Raw genomic sequence first — 16,965 nt, forward strand, 5'->3', positions numbered from 1 at the left:
GTGCCAATCATTTTTGCAATCACTATTAATCTTGATTCCAGTTTTATGTCTGGCCAGGTCTGGGGTTTAAATTTCAATTCTAATTATTAAGTAATAATTTTAAAAATAAAAAATTTAAAGATAACTTACACTGTCCATGTATACTGTGTCATGAGGTCTCACATGTTATATGTGAATGGCACTCTATTTAGCTTTAATATTATTCTTTTTAATCTATATCAGCTACTTATGGGTATGCTTAAAAAAAAGTGATATATTATAATAATTGAACAAAAAAAAACAATAATATATGGAGTAGGTTTGAGGTCTCACTCTTCCTATCTACATGACAATAGTAAGTTGTTGTGGAACCCAGTTTCCATGCTTTATGGTACTTTAGTACAAAATTTTCCAACAAAAGAAAAACTGAAACTGTAATAAAGCACAAGAGCTAAAGCCAATGCTCAAGACAACAATTTATTTGACTAGTAAAAAATTTAGATTAAAGCAAATATAGAAAGACCCCATAATGAGACTTTACAAATTTAAAATTTTACAAGTTATGTATGATTTTCTATGATCAAAAAGTTGATAAGCAGCAACTTGAGAACATGCCCTTGCACATTTTTCAAGTTTGAGCTACTTAGCTATCATCATCCTATATGAAAATTATGCAAAAAAACATTTCAAAAAAAATTATGCCCTAAGATTTTCATAATGGAAAAAAGTAAATAAGAAAAAGCCTCCTCTTCTTGTTACCTACACATTGGCCTGAATGATATCTTTTTAGGCCAAACTATTCCATATTCTAACTGCTTTTTATACCTCATTTACATAAAGTGAGGCATCACCAATCTCCCTTTAATTATCTTTTGAAAACAGTGACATCTAAAGAAATACTAGCTGGAAGAAAGGAGGTCATGATAAAATCTTGAGCATAACATCTAAATTTTAAGCATTTAAAAGAAAAAGGGAAAAATCTTGATCAATCTTTTATGATCATAATAGCACATGCAAATGACAGAAGCACAGAGTACACACATTCTTCAATTTTACAGCCTTAATCTGCTAACTGCTCCTATATGTATTTATATGTATATGTATATGTCAGCCCATTGCCACATATAGTTTGTCTTGCAAGTTGCAAACTTTGTCATACATTGTTTATTTAGCTGTAATTTATTTTCTTTCTAATATAATACAACTTCAGGAACATGCATTTTTATTTGTCTTTGTTTAAGGTTTTGAAACTGGCAAGTTTAAGGAAGCAAAGCTGGAAAAATTAGTTAAATGAAACCTAAGAATTCGACAGGGTTAGGGTCTTTAACTAGTTTGGAAATAACAAGTAAAACAAGCCAAGTATACTAGTCAAGAAAGTCAGTGAACACAGGTTTTGGAACTGCAAAAGAAGTTTGCCAAGGCATCCAAGATGCTCATTTTATTCTCCTGTATATTATTCCAAAACTTCCTTTGCTGGCTGCTTTTACATATGAAAGAGAGATTGAGAAAGAGAGAGAGAGAGAGAGAGAGAGAGAGTTAATAGGCTTTAGCAGGGAGAAATATCTCCCCTTGATCTCTTTGTCTCCTTGTTTGTAGACCACCTTTACAAATAAAATGTAGATGCCTAAAACTCACTTGGTAACTCTAGCTTTAGCAAGACAAATGCTGAAAGTTAGGGAGTGATGGGTGTGTTTCCAATTGCTCACTGTTATAAAATTAAGAATTTTCTGGCTAAAGAACTCAAAGAACTGGGATGCAATTGCTTTGTCTTCTGCAACTTTTTGATACTTTCTTCAAGGAAAGACACTGTTTTATTCGACATTTGTTCAATGAAATTAGGACAGGGGAAAAGGCTGCAACTTTGTTGAATGTTCCGTTCAAATGCCTTAATTTTCAACCCTTCCCTTCTCTAATTGAATTAACATTCAAAAACCGACTGGTATTACCTCTAGCAAATCATATTTGCCACCATTAAGATGACCAATCTAGTTAATCAGAAACAACTGAAGAATACAGCTTAGTCAACATGAACTGCAGCGACAGCTTAGATAATTTCCTTGGTTACTGGATCACAAGTCTGTGAAGAAGCACCAAAGTGGCCTTCTGTAAACAAGGAGGCTGGAATACTCCCAAGATTTTTGTAACATTGCTGCTAGAACCCCGAAGTTAACAACAAAGAGCGCATTGAATGCAGAAACTCCAAGAACTCCAGCCAGCTGAACTCCCTACAGGTTTAAATCCAACCAAAACTTTGTGAATGGGGCTCCGACTACTTACTTTTGATAGTTGATATCGATGGATAAATAAAAGAACCAGAAGTTGAAGCACATTACTTCAAGGATCCATTCGCAAATTCAGAATGCACTAAAGTATGAGAACCCTGTACCGCACCCCTTGTACCTCAAGACAGATTTACAAAGGTCTGCCTTGCACCATATTGTGCCACCAATCTATCCGCATTAAATGAAAGACAAAGGAAGCAAACTGGTTGGTGCATTGGAAACTGCCAATTCCCCTAGACAGGAAGCTCCATGCAATTTTTTTCTTATGTTTCAAGAGAACGGCTGCTTCGTCATTGACCAAAAGTTCTGATTACTGTCCTGAAGACTTAAAAAGTCTAGAGACCCTTTCACCAACCACTGACGTTGTGGATCATCCTCCATTTCCTGGTTCACCTAATAGCTACACAGCATTATACTTGTCATCAGGAAACAGCCACCATAGATTTCCTTAAAATATTAAACCTTAAATGTTGCTTTAATTTTAAAGCCAAATGCTATTTTCCATTTTAAGCACGCTTTTAATCATTACTATGACATCTTCACAGTTGTAATAGTACTCCATAAGGAAAAAAGAGTTTCTTTGAATGAGCTATCAGTACATGCCATGCATTGTGGGATTTAAATCCATAATGGAAAACAGAGAGGAGAGAATTAATCTAACAAATCACCGAATGAGAGTTTGAGAGATAAATGTTGAAAAGTCGATATGCTAAGATAAATTTGTGCCATTACATGAGCGAATTTTTCTTTTGTAAAAGCAAATTATTGAAATTTTAGATGAGAATTTATTTCATTATCAGATCATAATAGTAATTCTATAAATGAAAACAATCATATAAGAAACATCAAATTGTATGTCTCAAGATGCTTACCAGACTCACTGTGGTGGCATGGAAAACATACGCTTCTCATGGCCCAACTCTCCTTTTCAGGAGGTTACTAATGACTTCCTGTAATGGAATTCCTTTCTCAGCACCTGCAATCTTTCACAAAAACAAATTCCATTTGATACAGAATGTCTCTAGCAGTTTGGCACATAATGTTTCAAAAGCTTCAAGCCTACTGTCTTCAGATGCAAATTGAGATCCATAATCACAGAGAAGTGAACAAAAACAAGAAAATGCAGATGTATTAGTTTCTATTACAGTCTGCAATGTTTATGGTTGAAATTGCTGACTGGAAGATGCTTCCAAGCAAAACTCACACAGGCAACCAAGATCCATTACCTTCTGAAAAGGGAAGGCTTCGGAAATGAGAAAGCATATTAAGACCAATAAAATGATTGGAAGATCTCTTTGCACTTCATTTCAAACACCAATTGTTAAAATACACAAATTACTGAAAAAATGAGAAACTATGAACACAAAGAAACAAGCCCGGCAACCATTGAACTGCCCTGGAATAGCCAAAAAAGACAGCCCTAAAAATGAACCGAGAATTGGAGATACAGTGTAGCATATGCTAAAACTCAAAGCTTCACTGAAAGGTTTCAAAACTTCATATTATTTAAACTGAAGCTCTACTGGCAAGAGAAACCTGGTCAGAGGAAGTTCACAATCCAGAAAAATAGGTACCAACTAACGAATATGCTTCCTGAGTCAATTTTTCAGGGATGCAGTAAAAACTTGTAAAATCAGTAATCTGTCATCCATGACAAGTATAAACTATAAATTTAAATGCATATCCTCAAGTATAAAATTCCAAAATTGAGGCTTTTAAGTATCCTGGATTCCCTTACCATTTTCACCAGCTGAAAGTGAAAGGAAAAGCAAGCATCCTAAACCACAAAAGAATTAAAAGATAACTATAGGAAGACGCTGAAAAGTCAAATTATTTAAAAGAAAACAATGCTAAACCACCAAAATATTTTCTTGGAAAAGTGAAGCCTGTCATGGCAATGATTATATGATATGAATATAGTAAAAAAAAAAACCCTTTCCATCTTAATGGTGAATATAGACATTCGTCAACATGGATGGGCTGCAAGACAAAATTGATGGCCTGAAGTCAATTTTGTGCACAAGTTATACATCCCCCATATTGAGTCAAACAAATCCAAAAGTAAACATGAAACTCAAGATGAATACCAGATATAACACACCCTGATGGAGAGGGCAACAGCAGGAAAGACTGTATTCAACTCCAGTAATGTTCATGTAACTTGCATAAAAGTTTGGTGATAATATTGACCAATGAGAAGCTCAACAAACAGTCACCCTAGCATGTGAAGTCACCAGGAACTTTTCTAGCATGATTAATTCATATAATCTACAACAGCTAAACATATTAACAAGTCGGATAGTGGTGGTGGGCTGGCGACTGTTCTATTAGATGTAGGTCTTGAAGGTGGCAGAGACTGGCCATGTGTTTTTTTCTTCTTCTTTTTTCCTTATTGTCAGTTGTTTTATCTTTTCCATTTCTATAATGGAATCTATGGTTTGCAGCGAGGACTATCTACAAAGACTGGCCGACTAGCAAAAAATTGATGGAATTATGTAACAGCCAACATAAAACTTCAGGTTCTCATATACAAAGTATCAATTCAAGCAAAAACCAAATATGCACATTCATAAACATCCTAGAGTGCATTAAAGTGAAAATCAATAACAGCCCCGCTAAAATACTATATTACTTGATTACTTTTTTTACTACTAGAATGATAAAAAGAATAAATAGATCAGTAGCTCCTCTCCAAGATGGGCTCAGATTACAACAAGACATAAAGACCCAGCTTCGCATATGGAAGGTACACATTACATCAACAAACTACAAGAGTCTTATGTGATTCAGGAAACCGACAAGTTCAAAGATCAAACAAATAACTATGTCCTTGTGTTCGTATCTACGATCATATAGAAAGAATTCCAATGCACCAAAAGAATACTTGGAACGCACAGTTATACATACTACCTATATAGGAAACCAACTATCTCGACTCTTTCATGTTTCAGAAAAGCCTTATTCGGATAACTCTTCCATGTGAGCATTCATGGTCATGTCTGCACCACTTTGGACTCGTATATCAGACAAGTACATAAGAAACAAATTATACCCAAAGGCAGCACCTCATTGAACTAGAGAAACACAAAAATTGGCCAATAACATAATTACCTCATTGGATTTTTCAATTTCATGGATCACAATTCCCACCTTGAACCCTAACAAATGGAAAGAGATATATAGAGAGAGTATCAATGTTTCCAAGCTGCAATCATTTTCCTTAATGAATGGTAAGCAAATGTCAAGGAAGCAAAGCATGATCAAGTTCCCAACACTCTTTTAAAAGAGCAGGGATCTCATTGCCAGAAAGCTTCTTCGCAGGAATCTGATGCGAAAGCAACCAAACATCATTTTTTCCAAGCAATCTAATCGCATTAGATCCAACTTCACGTCTCTTATATATAGTATTGAACCCATCAACTTTCTCAAGGTAGGCCATGCTTAATCCATGCATCTCACTATATGTGGTTAAGAACACAGCAATTTCATAGCATTGCTTATTTCTAGCTGGGATATTTGCTTCTTCTGCGCCCAAATCCACTTCATTATAAAGCGCCCATACTGAACCCTTTTTTGGATAGATCCTATAAACTTCTCTTGCTGCCCTTTCACAATCTACAACATGTGAAAAGATATTCATGGAATTAATGACTGTCTTTCTGGAAACCTTAAATCTCCCACAAGACACATGAAATCCCCAAGAAATCAACCCTTCATCCCCATTATTTTGATAATCCAACCAACTTAACTTTACCACAAACGGATTCATAGAAACAACTTCATCAATCAAACCATAGCGTCTTGGCTTCCTGTCATCATCATATATAGCCCACACTTGTCCTTTCTTAAATCTCTTTTCCAAAAATCTATCTGTTTCAAAGTCATCAAAATCTGAATCCGCCACTGTCATTATCTTCAAATCCCCATTCCTCAAACTCCTATGGCGCTCAATTTTCAAATCTACACTCTTCTTTGATGCACCACATCTCCCGATTTCTAAATTCTTACTCTTACCTAAACTGGCTCTTGTCTCAAGTTCCATGACCTCACTGTTCTTAGGCGCTTCACTAGTTTTTTTACTCTTTACATTCCTAAGCTTCTTCAAGAGCACAAGTTTTTCTTTCTCCTTTTGTTCTCTTCCATTTGTTGTCACATCTTTCTGCTTCTCCTTCAATTTTGCCTTCTCTTGGAGAGCTCTCTTCCTCGCTTCCAACTGCATCTCTGCTAGTGTCATCATTTCCTCCACAAATTTCACCTTCTTCGGCTTTGATCTTTCCAAGACTTCATTAACAGTACTCATTTTTCTCCTCAAACCTCCACTCCTCAATCTTCCACCGCCCCATTCTCCAGAACCTCCTTCTTTCACTTCCAAGTTCACACCTTTGTCTCTATCGTTCGAAATTTGAGCACCACCTACGTTCCTCCTCAAAACCCCACTACCGAACTCTTCAACCCCTTCAGCACCACTGGGTTTTAGTTTTACCCCCATTCTTTGTTTGCTATACAATTCCCCAAATCCCTCATCACCAATAACCTTTCTCTTCAACCTCTCACTAATCCTAACCCTAACCCCATTATCCTCTTTATCCCTTTCTTCAACCTCCACAGCCTCAAAACTTAATTTACAACTAGGACAAATCAAATTTTGGCCTAAATACTTTCTTTCAAACTGATGCAGAAGTCTACATCTTGAACAAGCAGTCCAAAATGTCTCCACCACAACGGGGTTATCATCATCATTATTAACCCTCTCTTCTTGAAGCTGAATTCTCAACCTCATATCATATTCTTTCCTTCTTATCTTATCAGACAGAACCCTAAACCCTTCACCGACAAGTTTAAATGCTTCTTCACATCCTAAAAATGGGTTTTTATCAGGATGCAAGACCAAAGCTAACTTCTTATATTGTTTCTTGATTGTATTGATATGAGAAAAGGGTTCTACCTGTAGGATTTTGTACCAATCTTTAATATCAGAGCTGGTCATGGAGGCAAGACGGAGGATTTTCAAAGCTGTGAGCATTGATGAGAGACCTTCAAGATTAGGACAGAGTTTGTGGGCTTTCTTGGCGTGTTTGAGTGCAGATTTCAGGCTGGAATTAGCGTACTTTGCCTCTGCTATTGCTTTGAGACGGATAGCTTCTTGTGCAGCGTCTGTGTCCATGTCTTCCATTTTACAGAGTGACAGAGTTTGTGTAGGAGACAAAAATTGTTTGAAGAGAATGAAGCTCTCTCCTCTGGGTTTTGGTTTCAGTGTGTCAGCCGTCTGATTTTTCTTCCACTGTGTTTCGCCAACAAAATGTTTTGCTACAATTTCAAATCAGTTCCAAAATAACTTTCAAAAATTTTGAGCTTGTGGTTTTACTAACTATTTAGGCCTCAGTATTATCGCATGTGTTATTGGCCCACAACAATACATATGGATTTTCCAGGAGGGAAACCTGTTGTCACGGCAACACTGCGACATAAAAGAAAAAAAGGGTAATTCCTGTATGGCTTCCGGGTTTTTCTATATTATATTATTATCTTGTAATATCTAAAAATATATTTTATTATTTTATTATTATGTAACTTTATTAAATAATTTATTAAAATAATTATTAATTAAGTTTAATTTTATATTATTTCTTCTAAAATTTTAGTGTAATATACAAATTGTTCTCAATATTTTATTTATTATGCTAAAATTTCATCATATTTTAAAAGTCAACATAATAAAAAAATTAAACTGATAAAAAATATTATTTAATTCTTAAATTTTTTATCAAATTATTATTATATTCTACTGTAATAGAATTAATAATATAATAATAATATTTATTTTATTTTAATAGTTTAAATTATATTATATAAATTTTTAGTATTTTAATTATTATAAGTACTTTTAAGATATTTAAATTTTATTATAATTTAATTATATTAAAAATTATAATAATTAAAGAACAGTAATTAATTATTTTTATACAGATATTAAAATTAATTTTAAATAAAAACTAGACAAAAAAATTTTAGTATAATAAATAAACTATAAAAAGCAATTAGTATATTACACTAAATATTAAAAGAGAAATAGTATAAATCAAATATAATTAACGATTGTTTAACAAAATTTTTGACATAAAAGTTTTAGTATAAAATTACAAAATATGAGATAACTAGTATAACATAAAAATATATATAAAGTAAATAGTAATAATACTCTTTTATATTATTTATTAATAACTTGTCAAGATATTACCTCATTCATATTTTGAATTTAATTCTAATAATAAGTTAGCATATTAGTATATATCAAGTGCTTAAGCTGCACATTGTACAACCATTATAATTATTTTAATTTCAAATAATAAAATAAATTGAATTTATAAATAAAATTTATTTAAATATTTAATATTTTATTATTATTTATAATATTTTATAAAATAATAATAAATCAAATATTTTTAATAATTTAAAATTTTATTAGTTTCAAAAAATTTATAAATGAATGCTATAAATATAATTAATAATTTTTTAGAATTATCAATTATTTTATAAGTAGAAAAATAATTTATTGATTAATAATATTAAATAAAATATTATTCTTTAGAATTAAAATTATAGTCTAATTAGAAAATAGTTTATATAATATTAAACATATTATTAAAATTATTTTTTAAGATTATAGTCATTATTTAATTAAGCATGTAACGTATTAATTAATAAATTAATAGAAAATTACATATAAACTTAAATTTTATATGTTAAAAATTAATAAATATGTCAAAATAAAAATTTACATTGTAAGATATTTTTATATTCCAGAATTTAATATATATATACACATATAAATGGCTAATATACTTTCTAATATAATAAAAATAATACTTTTATTATAATCATTGATGAGTCGGGAATAATTTTTAAGAGAGGTCAAATTGAAATAAAAAGATTAAATTGATAATTTATAAGAAATATAATAAAAGATATAATTTTTAGAAAAATAAAAAATAATGCAAACTTAAAATTTTAAAGATTATATATAAAATTAAATTAAATTTTAAAAAGTTAAGAGATCGATCTCTCATTCATTTAAACTAGTTGTTTATCTAAATATTACATCATTGTTATTATTATTTAATTATAAATAATAATTTAAAATAAATTTATCGATAAATTTTAATAAAGTTTCAATATTATATAATTATTTATCACATTTTACAATATAATAATAATTTTAAATATCTTAAATATCTCGCTTAATAAAATCCTAATGTTTAAAAATTCTATTGAGGGATAAATTAAAACTATTTTTATGATATTTATTAATTGATTTTTACTTATATATAAGTTAAAACTACAAATGTAATTGATATAACGTTTCTTTTAACATTAAAAATCATTAAATTATTAAGAAACTAACTTATTAACTAATGTAAAATTAAAAATTAAATCAAAGTATTACTTTAAAGTGATTTAAATAAAAAAACTAATCCATTAATTAAATCTTATTAAAAGATTTTAGAAATATTGAATTAGATAAGTATTTATTAAATTAACTATATCTCCAAATTCATATATTAAAGTGCTCGAGTTTTGTCATATTGTACTGGTAGGTTTTTCTATTTTTAATAATTAATTATAACATTCCTGTCTTTGAACATCATTAAACTATTACATCATTCAGTAAAAAAATAAAAAATTTGAATAAAATGTTTAAAATATCCTTAATAGGTTAAATATTTTAACATCTTTGAGTTTTATCAAATTATCCTAATAGATTCCTATATTCTCAATAATTAGTTTTAACATCTTTTCATTTTATTATATTAAACTATTACATCCTTCAATCAAAAATAAATATTTAAAAAAATTTATCTTTAAAATTTATTTATATATCTAAAATATATAATACATTAATAATTCATAATATTTTGTTGACTTAACTTAATAGCTAATAACTTAATTAATTATAAAAAATATTTTCTTATAAATGTCTTTTGTACAAATTTATATAAGGTATTTATTTAATTAAAGTATTCCAGTACAAATTTTAATTTTTTAAATCTTTTTAAAATTTTTAGTAATTTATAAGTTTAATTTTTAAATATTAAATTAGCTAATCAATTTTCAATTATAAAAGTGATTAGAATTTTTCAATAAAATCTAAATTATTATTTTAAAATTTCTTAATATGTTTAAAAATTGAATTAATTATTTTAATATCTCGAAGGAGAATGATAAAATTAATTACTAAATGCAAAATGGTTAAAATTAATTATTAAATACAGAAAGACCTATTAGTATAACTTGATAAAATTTAAAAATATTAAAAAAATTATATTTATAAGAGTATAATTGATATTTTGAACGAAAATAACGATCAATTAATGAAAAAAATCTAAAGAAAGAATATAATAATTAGTTTTATCAAATGAGAAAATATTATAATTAATTATTACAAATAAAAAAACTTACAAATATGATATAACAAAACTCGGGAACGTTAACCCTAAAAAAGTTATCACAATGACAACTGCTAAAATGAGATATACATTGAATTGCTCTTGGGATTGCAATAATGACCAAGAAATCACTTGACCCTATACATATATGACGGTCACAATAGTATTATTGAAACTTGCTTGAACATGAATGACTCCTTTTGATATTTTATATGCACTCTTATGTGAATCAATACATCCATTTCCTATGTGAACCAATTCTTAGTAAAGGTTTTGCTATATTTTATTATTTCATTAATATAAGTTAGGGGTCTACGAATATATTCATTTCGTGTCAAAATAGATTTTTTTTTTATTTATATTTTTTTATTTGTACATTAAATCCTTTAGAGCGTTTCCGCTTAGTAAGATTATCATTGTTTTTGTTTATGTGTCGAGTTAAAACAAACTACTATATAACCATTATTAAATAAGAATACAAGATTTTGTTATTTTTATAATCAGAATGATTGATTTCTTTTTTATTATTCAATTTCAATAAATTTCTTCTATCTTAAAAAAAATTGAATGGGTAATATTCTATCGATGTGTCAAACTTAATAATTGCAAGTACACAAACTGCTTTTATAGTAAAATAAGTAAAATATCTTGAAACTGATTTCCCATAAAACTATGAGGCCACGTGCTATGAAGAATAATTATTAAAATAACAAAAATAAGAGAAAATTACTATTACCTTAAGGATTGCTATAATTTACAAGTCCAACCATATATTTTTAAAAGTGAATTAATAATTTTTAATATTTGCTTTTGTCAACTATTACTCCTCTCCGTTTGTTTGTTTATTACTCATTCGATAAAGGATTTAATTTATACTAAAATTTTTAATTTAATCCTTAAATTTATTAAATATTTATTAAATTTACATATTAATAAATTTAATCTTTAAATAATTTCATTTTAATTTTTAATAAATAATAATTAAATTTATATTTTTAACTCTAATTACTAAACAAAACTCTCTAAACTTTAATTTTGTATTTAAGAAAAAACCCTTATACTCTTTATTTCCCATTTCATTGTTTAGTTGATTTTCTTTTTCTCACTTTATCTTTTATAATTACTTTCTTATATTTCTTATTAAAAAAATATAAAATTAAACAAATAAAAATTGATTATTATAAAAACAAAACTACATTACTCTATAAAATGAAAAACCAAACAATATTGCTTGATCGCTAGCAGCAATGCTGCTTAGTCTCTGTCACTGGTAGCGTTGGATTTGGATAAATTTTTAATTTTATTATTATAATTAAATTAGATAAAAAATAAATTTTAATTTTTTCTTTTATTAGGCTCATTTGTGACTATTTTTTCCACACTTTTATTTTTTAGTTAATATTATATGAAATTGGACAATTAAATTAAAATGAGATAAACACATATTTTTACTATATATATATATATATATGGACCTATTATTTATGAAATGTAGAATGTGTATGATATACATATTTATGCTTTTAATTTAAAATCAAACGATCAAAATTTTATTAAAATCTAAAATTTATAATTTAAAAGATAAATAATTTTGTACCGAATTATAAATTTTAAACAATAATTTTGAATTAAAATGATTATAATAAGAAAATAATATATTATATAAAAATTAAACATGAAAAAATTGCAATCCGGGAGCAATTATAGATATAAGGGGCAATAGGCAGCAATCCAAAATTGGGAGCCACAAAATGGAAGGTGACAATGGAACGTGCGGCTCTCACTTTCCAATCTGTCTTGGGGATGACTGAACCATCATCTGCACTAACAGTGTCACCTTTTTGAGCTTTCTGTTCCTTCCTCAATTCTCCGACTATGATATGAGACAATATGGGTAAAGCCAAATTATATGCTTTTCTTTTCATTTTTTTCCTCAAAAGCAAACACATCCATGTGGTTGCTATGCAATTATTCTCCATGGTAGCCTCGGAACACCTTCCAAAATCTTCTGCTTTTAATCTATTGTATCGCTCAGAAATCTTGATGAACACCAACTGTTTGCTGTGTCAGATAATGAGGATGGCTAGTGGAAGCCAAAAATTCTGCTTTCTAATAAGAATCAACAGGATTGTATCATTATATTCTTATTCATACACAAAATTTATTGTATAACTTTGTTTAATAGATTCATGTAAGTTGTTTTTTTATTTAGATTTTATTCATTTTAATTTTTTTATTTTATTATTTTTAAGATTATCATTTTTTAAAACTGAACATAAACCTAATCTAAAACTAAAAAAAATAAACAAAACTACTCGAAAGTAAACATAAATTAATATAAATTTAATAAAAATCAAATAAAAAAACTAACAAAATCCATTTAAAACTACCAAGCAGAAACTCAATATAAACTAACTGAAACTAAATATAACTTATAGTTAGATAGAAAATTCGATTTAGTTAATCAAAAATTTGGTTTAGTTATTTACTTTTTATTTTTGGTGTTTTTGATATTGTAATTTTCTAGAAATTGAACATAAACATAATAGACATAAAAATAAACAATAAACAAATAAAATTAAACATAAACCTAATATAAACTCAACATAGACTAATTAAATTTAAGAAAGTTGGTTAGTTGATATAAAATTTGATTTAATTTTTTATTTTTATTTCTTCTTTTGTATTTTTAAAATTGTATTCTTTTAGAAATGGGCGAAAACAAGTGAAAATCCAATCAAAGTTAAATAATTGATACTAATCAGAAAGTCAACAAAAATTAATTTAGCGTATTTTTTATAATTCTTTAAAGAGAGTGTATTTTAAAAACTTCAAAATTGATAGTATATTCTTATAATTATTTTATATGTTTATGTATTTTTACAAAAAGCATTTTTAATTTATATGTTGAATGCATCATATCTAAATAGATTATAAGAATAATTGTTCTAGCAAAATATTCACCAATAAAAGCCTCATCTTTATTAATAGATATCACTAAAAAATTAACGAGAGATAAATTTATCTTATTATTATTCAATAGTTTATTTAAAATTTTAATATAAAACAACAAAATAATGTGTAATTTATCATATTACATCACTAAATAAATATTTTATGATTAAATTACTAGTTAATGCAACAATAATTTTTTATATAAAAATAAGGATATTCATTAATGAGAGTAAACAAGTATATTTTAATATTAAAAATAAAAATAAATATCAAACATTAAAAAATACATGTATAGAAATATACTCTTGAAAGTCATCTGTTTTATTGACGGAGCAATTAATTACAACTTTGTGGAAAAAACACTCCATTTGGTGATATTAAACCACATATTGACTTTGTAGGTGTCTTTTTACAATTGTTTGGATCTTTGATTGAATTTTTTTTTTCACTACTCTCATTGAGAGAAGACTAAATATCATATAATGCAGGATTATGAAACTTATATAGAAGGAGAACTCAATATCCCATAATGGAAGTCCATAACACTCTTTAAAAAATATTTAATACTTATATATATTAAAATTAATTAATAAAAAAAAATCATCGCTAATCTAAAAGTGATAGGCCGTGTTAATAAAAAAGAAAAAGAAAAAAAAGGATGCATGAATGATATTATTCTCATTTGAAAAGGGTATAAAATAATTTGGATTACTCTTTTTCTAGACTTATTCTGCTTCCAATTTGAATTACTTTTCATTTCCTCTTTCTGTTCATTTTTCACCTTCGTTTATTGTTCAAAAGTCTCCAAGCTTTCCACCTTTTCACTAATTCTGTTACCGTTCCTTCTTTGGTCACATCTGTAATTTTGGTATGACGACCAAAAGAATAGTCTGCACGCAGAAAAGCTAAAATAACGAGAGTATACAAAATCTTTAGCCATTTTTTCTCTTCTTCTTTTTTTTGTTTTCCATTTTTTTATTTTTATTAAAATTTCATTTTTTATCAATGGTGGCGTCTTTTTTTCTTTTAATTTGATATTAATTAATTTTAATAAATAAATATTAATAATATTTTTTAAAAATTATAATCTGTCATTACGATATTATTTAATTTCCATTCTATAGAAATTTTATAGTCTTTTATCATAGAATATTAAATTCAGCAATAAAAAGAAAAAAATCAATTCGATAAGAAGTGTTATCTTTTTTATTATAGAATATTAAGTTCAGTAGTAAAAAGAAAAAAAATTCAATTCAACATTTAGACAATCGAGCTCGTCAAAAAACACTTATAAAGTCGACATATGATAATATCATTAATGTTATATTTGATTAAAATCCATTTAAGAATTTATTTTATCTGAAAAAAATACATGAGACAGAAAGTAAAATGTAAATGATAAAGTTGAAAGGAAATATTAATGTTATGTAATACATCGATAAAATAATATAAATTTAAAAAAAAAATAGAATTTAGTTTAACTTTTACTTTATTTAAACTACATAAATTCTAATTTTGTAAATAAATTTTATATATTTTATAAATTTAAACTAAGTACACTATAAATGAATTTTTTTTATAAATTATAATATATTATTTTATCACGATGATTATCAAAAATAAATTTTTTGATATATTTTTAATATTTAATATTTATTTTATCTTTTCTATTAAGACTACCAATTAATATATTTTCTCTAATGAAAATAGTTGCATGACTCATTTATATGGAAAATTATTAATCTGGCTTTCTACAATTCCATTTGTATGAATTTAAGAGGCAAAACTAATTATAGACAATCTCTCATTGAAAATAAAATAAAAAGAGATCATAAAAAATTTATTCACGTTTGCTTAAAATTTATATAAAATTTATTTTATATTAAAATAAAGTAATAAAATTATAATAAATTAAAATTTAATATTATAAAATACATTGGCTAGAATTTATTTAAAAAATTTATTTATTTTGCTCAAATTTAATTCAATTATAATTATTGGTTCATTTAAAATAAATTTCATAAATCTTAATTGAATAAAATATAATAATTAATTCTTAAAGTTTATTTCATCTACTTTGGTAGTTCAATTTCAAGTAATTAATAAAGTTCAAAAAAAAATACTGAGACCAAAAAAAGAAAAATTCATCGTTAGATTTGAATCTCGACATCCTGATTTCAGAATTAAGAAAATAATAATTTAATTGTTAGATAATGACAAGTTGGCGATCCATAAATACAAAAATTCCAATTGAATATATAAAAAATAATACTACATATTTGTCTAGCTAATTCTACAAATTATTTACAACCATTTAATTTCTACAGCAGTACATCTCTCTTTCCCTCTACAATTAATCCAAAATTGAAACTAATTAATCAGAAACAGACAGATCATCAAATATCAAAGAATCTAAGTAGAACTAGCTAGGAATATTAGACAAAAATGCAACAAAAAATTACAAAAAAAAAAAAGAAAGAAAAAGAAGAAGAGAAAGAACTATTTATATAAAAAAAAATCCACATTAATTCCTGCATAAAGCTAGGCAGCTAGATCTATAATTTAATTAGATGAAGTAATTTTACTTGTTTTGAATAGGATTAGAAATACTTGGTGGTGCTTTCCTTAAGCTTTGCTCCACAGCTTTCTTGGGCCCTTGGATTGCTTCTTCACTCACCACCTTATTGCTTTGAGCTGATACAGCCATCGACGCCATTGAAGGAACTAAGAGTAACCTTCTGGGTAGATGACTTCTTTCTAAAGAAAGAATGTAATGGCTGGTCTCTTCATGGCAAAGACAAGGTGATGAAAGGGTGTGAACAAGAATCAAGGCTAAGAGAGCACCAAAAGTTCTTGAATTTGTGTTGATCTTCATCAAGAAAATAGTGGGTAAATGGGGGTGGGGTGGGGTGATGGAAGAGGAGAATCAAGAATGATGAGAGAGAGAGAGAGAGAGAGAGAGAGAGAGAGAGAGAGACAGAAATTTGAGATGTTAAAGAAAGATGAGTGGAATTAGAGTTTATATGGGCAATGTGCATGCGTGTTCCATTCAGTCCACGTGGTATATGATGAGGCTATGATGTAAATTAATTATGTATCTATTATATACTATAAAGTTTAAGTAGGACTAGTCCTTTATACTTTCATTATAAAATTAAGTTAGATAGATTTAATTTACTATTTAAAATTAATTTATAAAATTAAAAAAATAACAGTAAATTAATTATTTTTAGATATGTTTTAATTTTTAAAATTTTATTAATGTAATCATATAAAAATTATTCTAATAATATTTATTAATTAAT

At 27.3% G+C, this 16,965-nt stretch overlaps 1 protein-coding gene across 2 annotated transcripts; it reads right to left on the reverse strand.

Moving 5' to 3' along the window:
• Nucleotides 1–1,728: 1,728 nt before the first annotated feature.
• On the reverse strand, nt 1,729–7,691 carry LOC8261024. 2 transcript variants are annotated; one of them, XM_048369634.1, is made up of 3 exons: nt 5,373–7,691; nt 3,134–3,244; nt 1,729–2,661 (listed from the first exon to the last, which is right to left on the reverse strand). In XM_048369634.1, exon 1 carries the CDS (start codon nt 7,432–7,434, stop codon nt 5,503–5,505), a length of 1,932 nt encoding a protein of 643 aa, XP_048225591.1. In that variant the 5' UTR covers nt 7,435–7,691; the 3' UTR covers nt 1,729–2,661; nt 3,134–3,244; nt 5,373–5,502. The 2 variants fall into 2 exon arrangements, with proteins under 2 accessions (XP_048225591.1, XP_025015764.1); XM_025159996.2 differs by having other exon boundaries at nt 1,917–2,661; nt 3,134–7,691.
• Between the last annotated feature and the right edge of the window lie 9,274 nt (nt 7,692–16,965).

The sequence above is a fragment of the Ricinus communis genome, chromosome 10 (genome assembly GCF_019578655.1).
Source record: "Ricinus communis isolate WT05 ecotype wild-type chromosome 10, ASM1957865v1, whole genome shotgun sequence".
Taxonomy (NCBI): domain Eukaryota; kingdom Viridiplantae; phylum Streptophyta; class Magnoliopsida; order Malpighiales; family Euphorbiaceae; genus Ricinus; species Ricinus communis.

What these genes read in the sequence shown, in the direction of transcription:
- LOC8261024 (XM_048369634.1), bottom strand. Translation starts at nt 7,434, where the DNA reads ATGGAAGACATGGACACAGACGCTGCACAAGAAGCTATCCGTCTCAAA.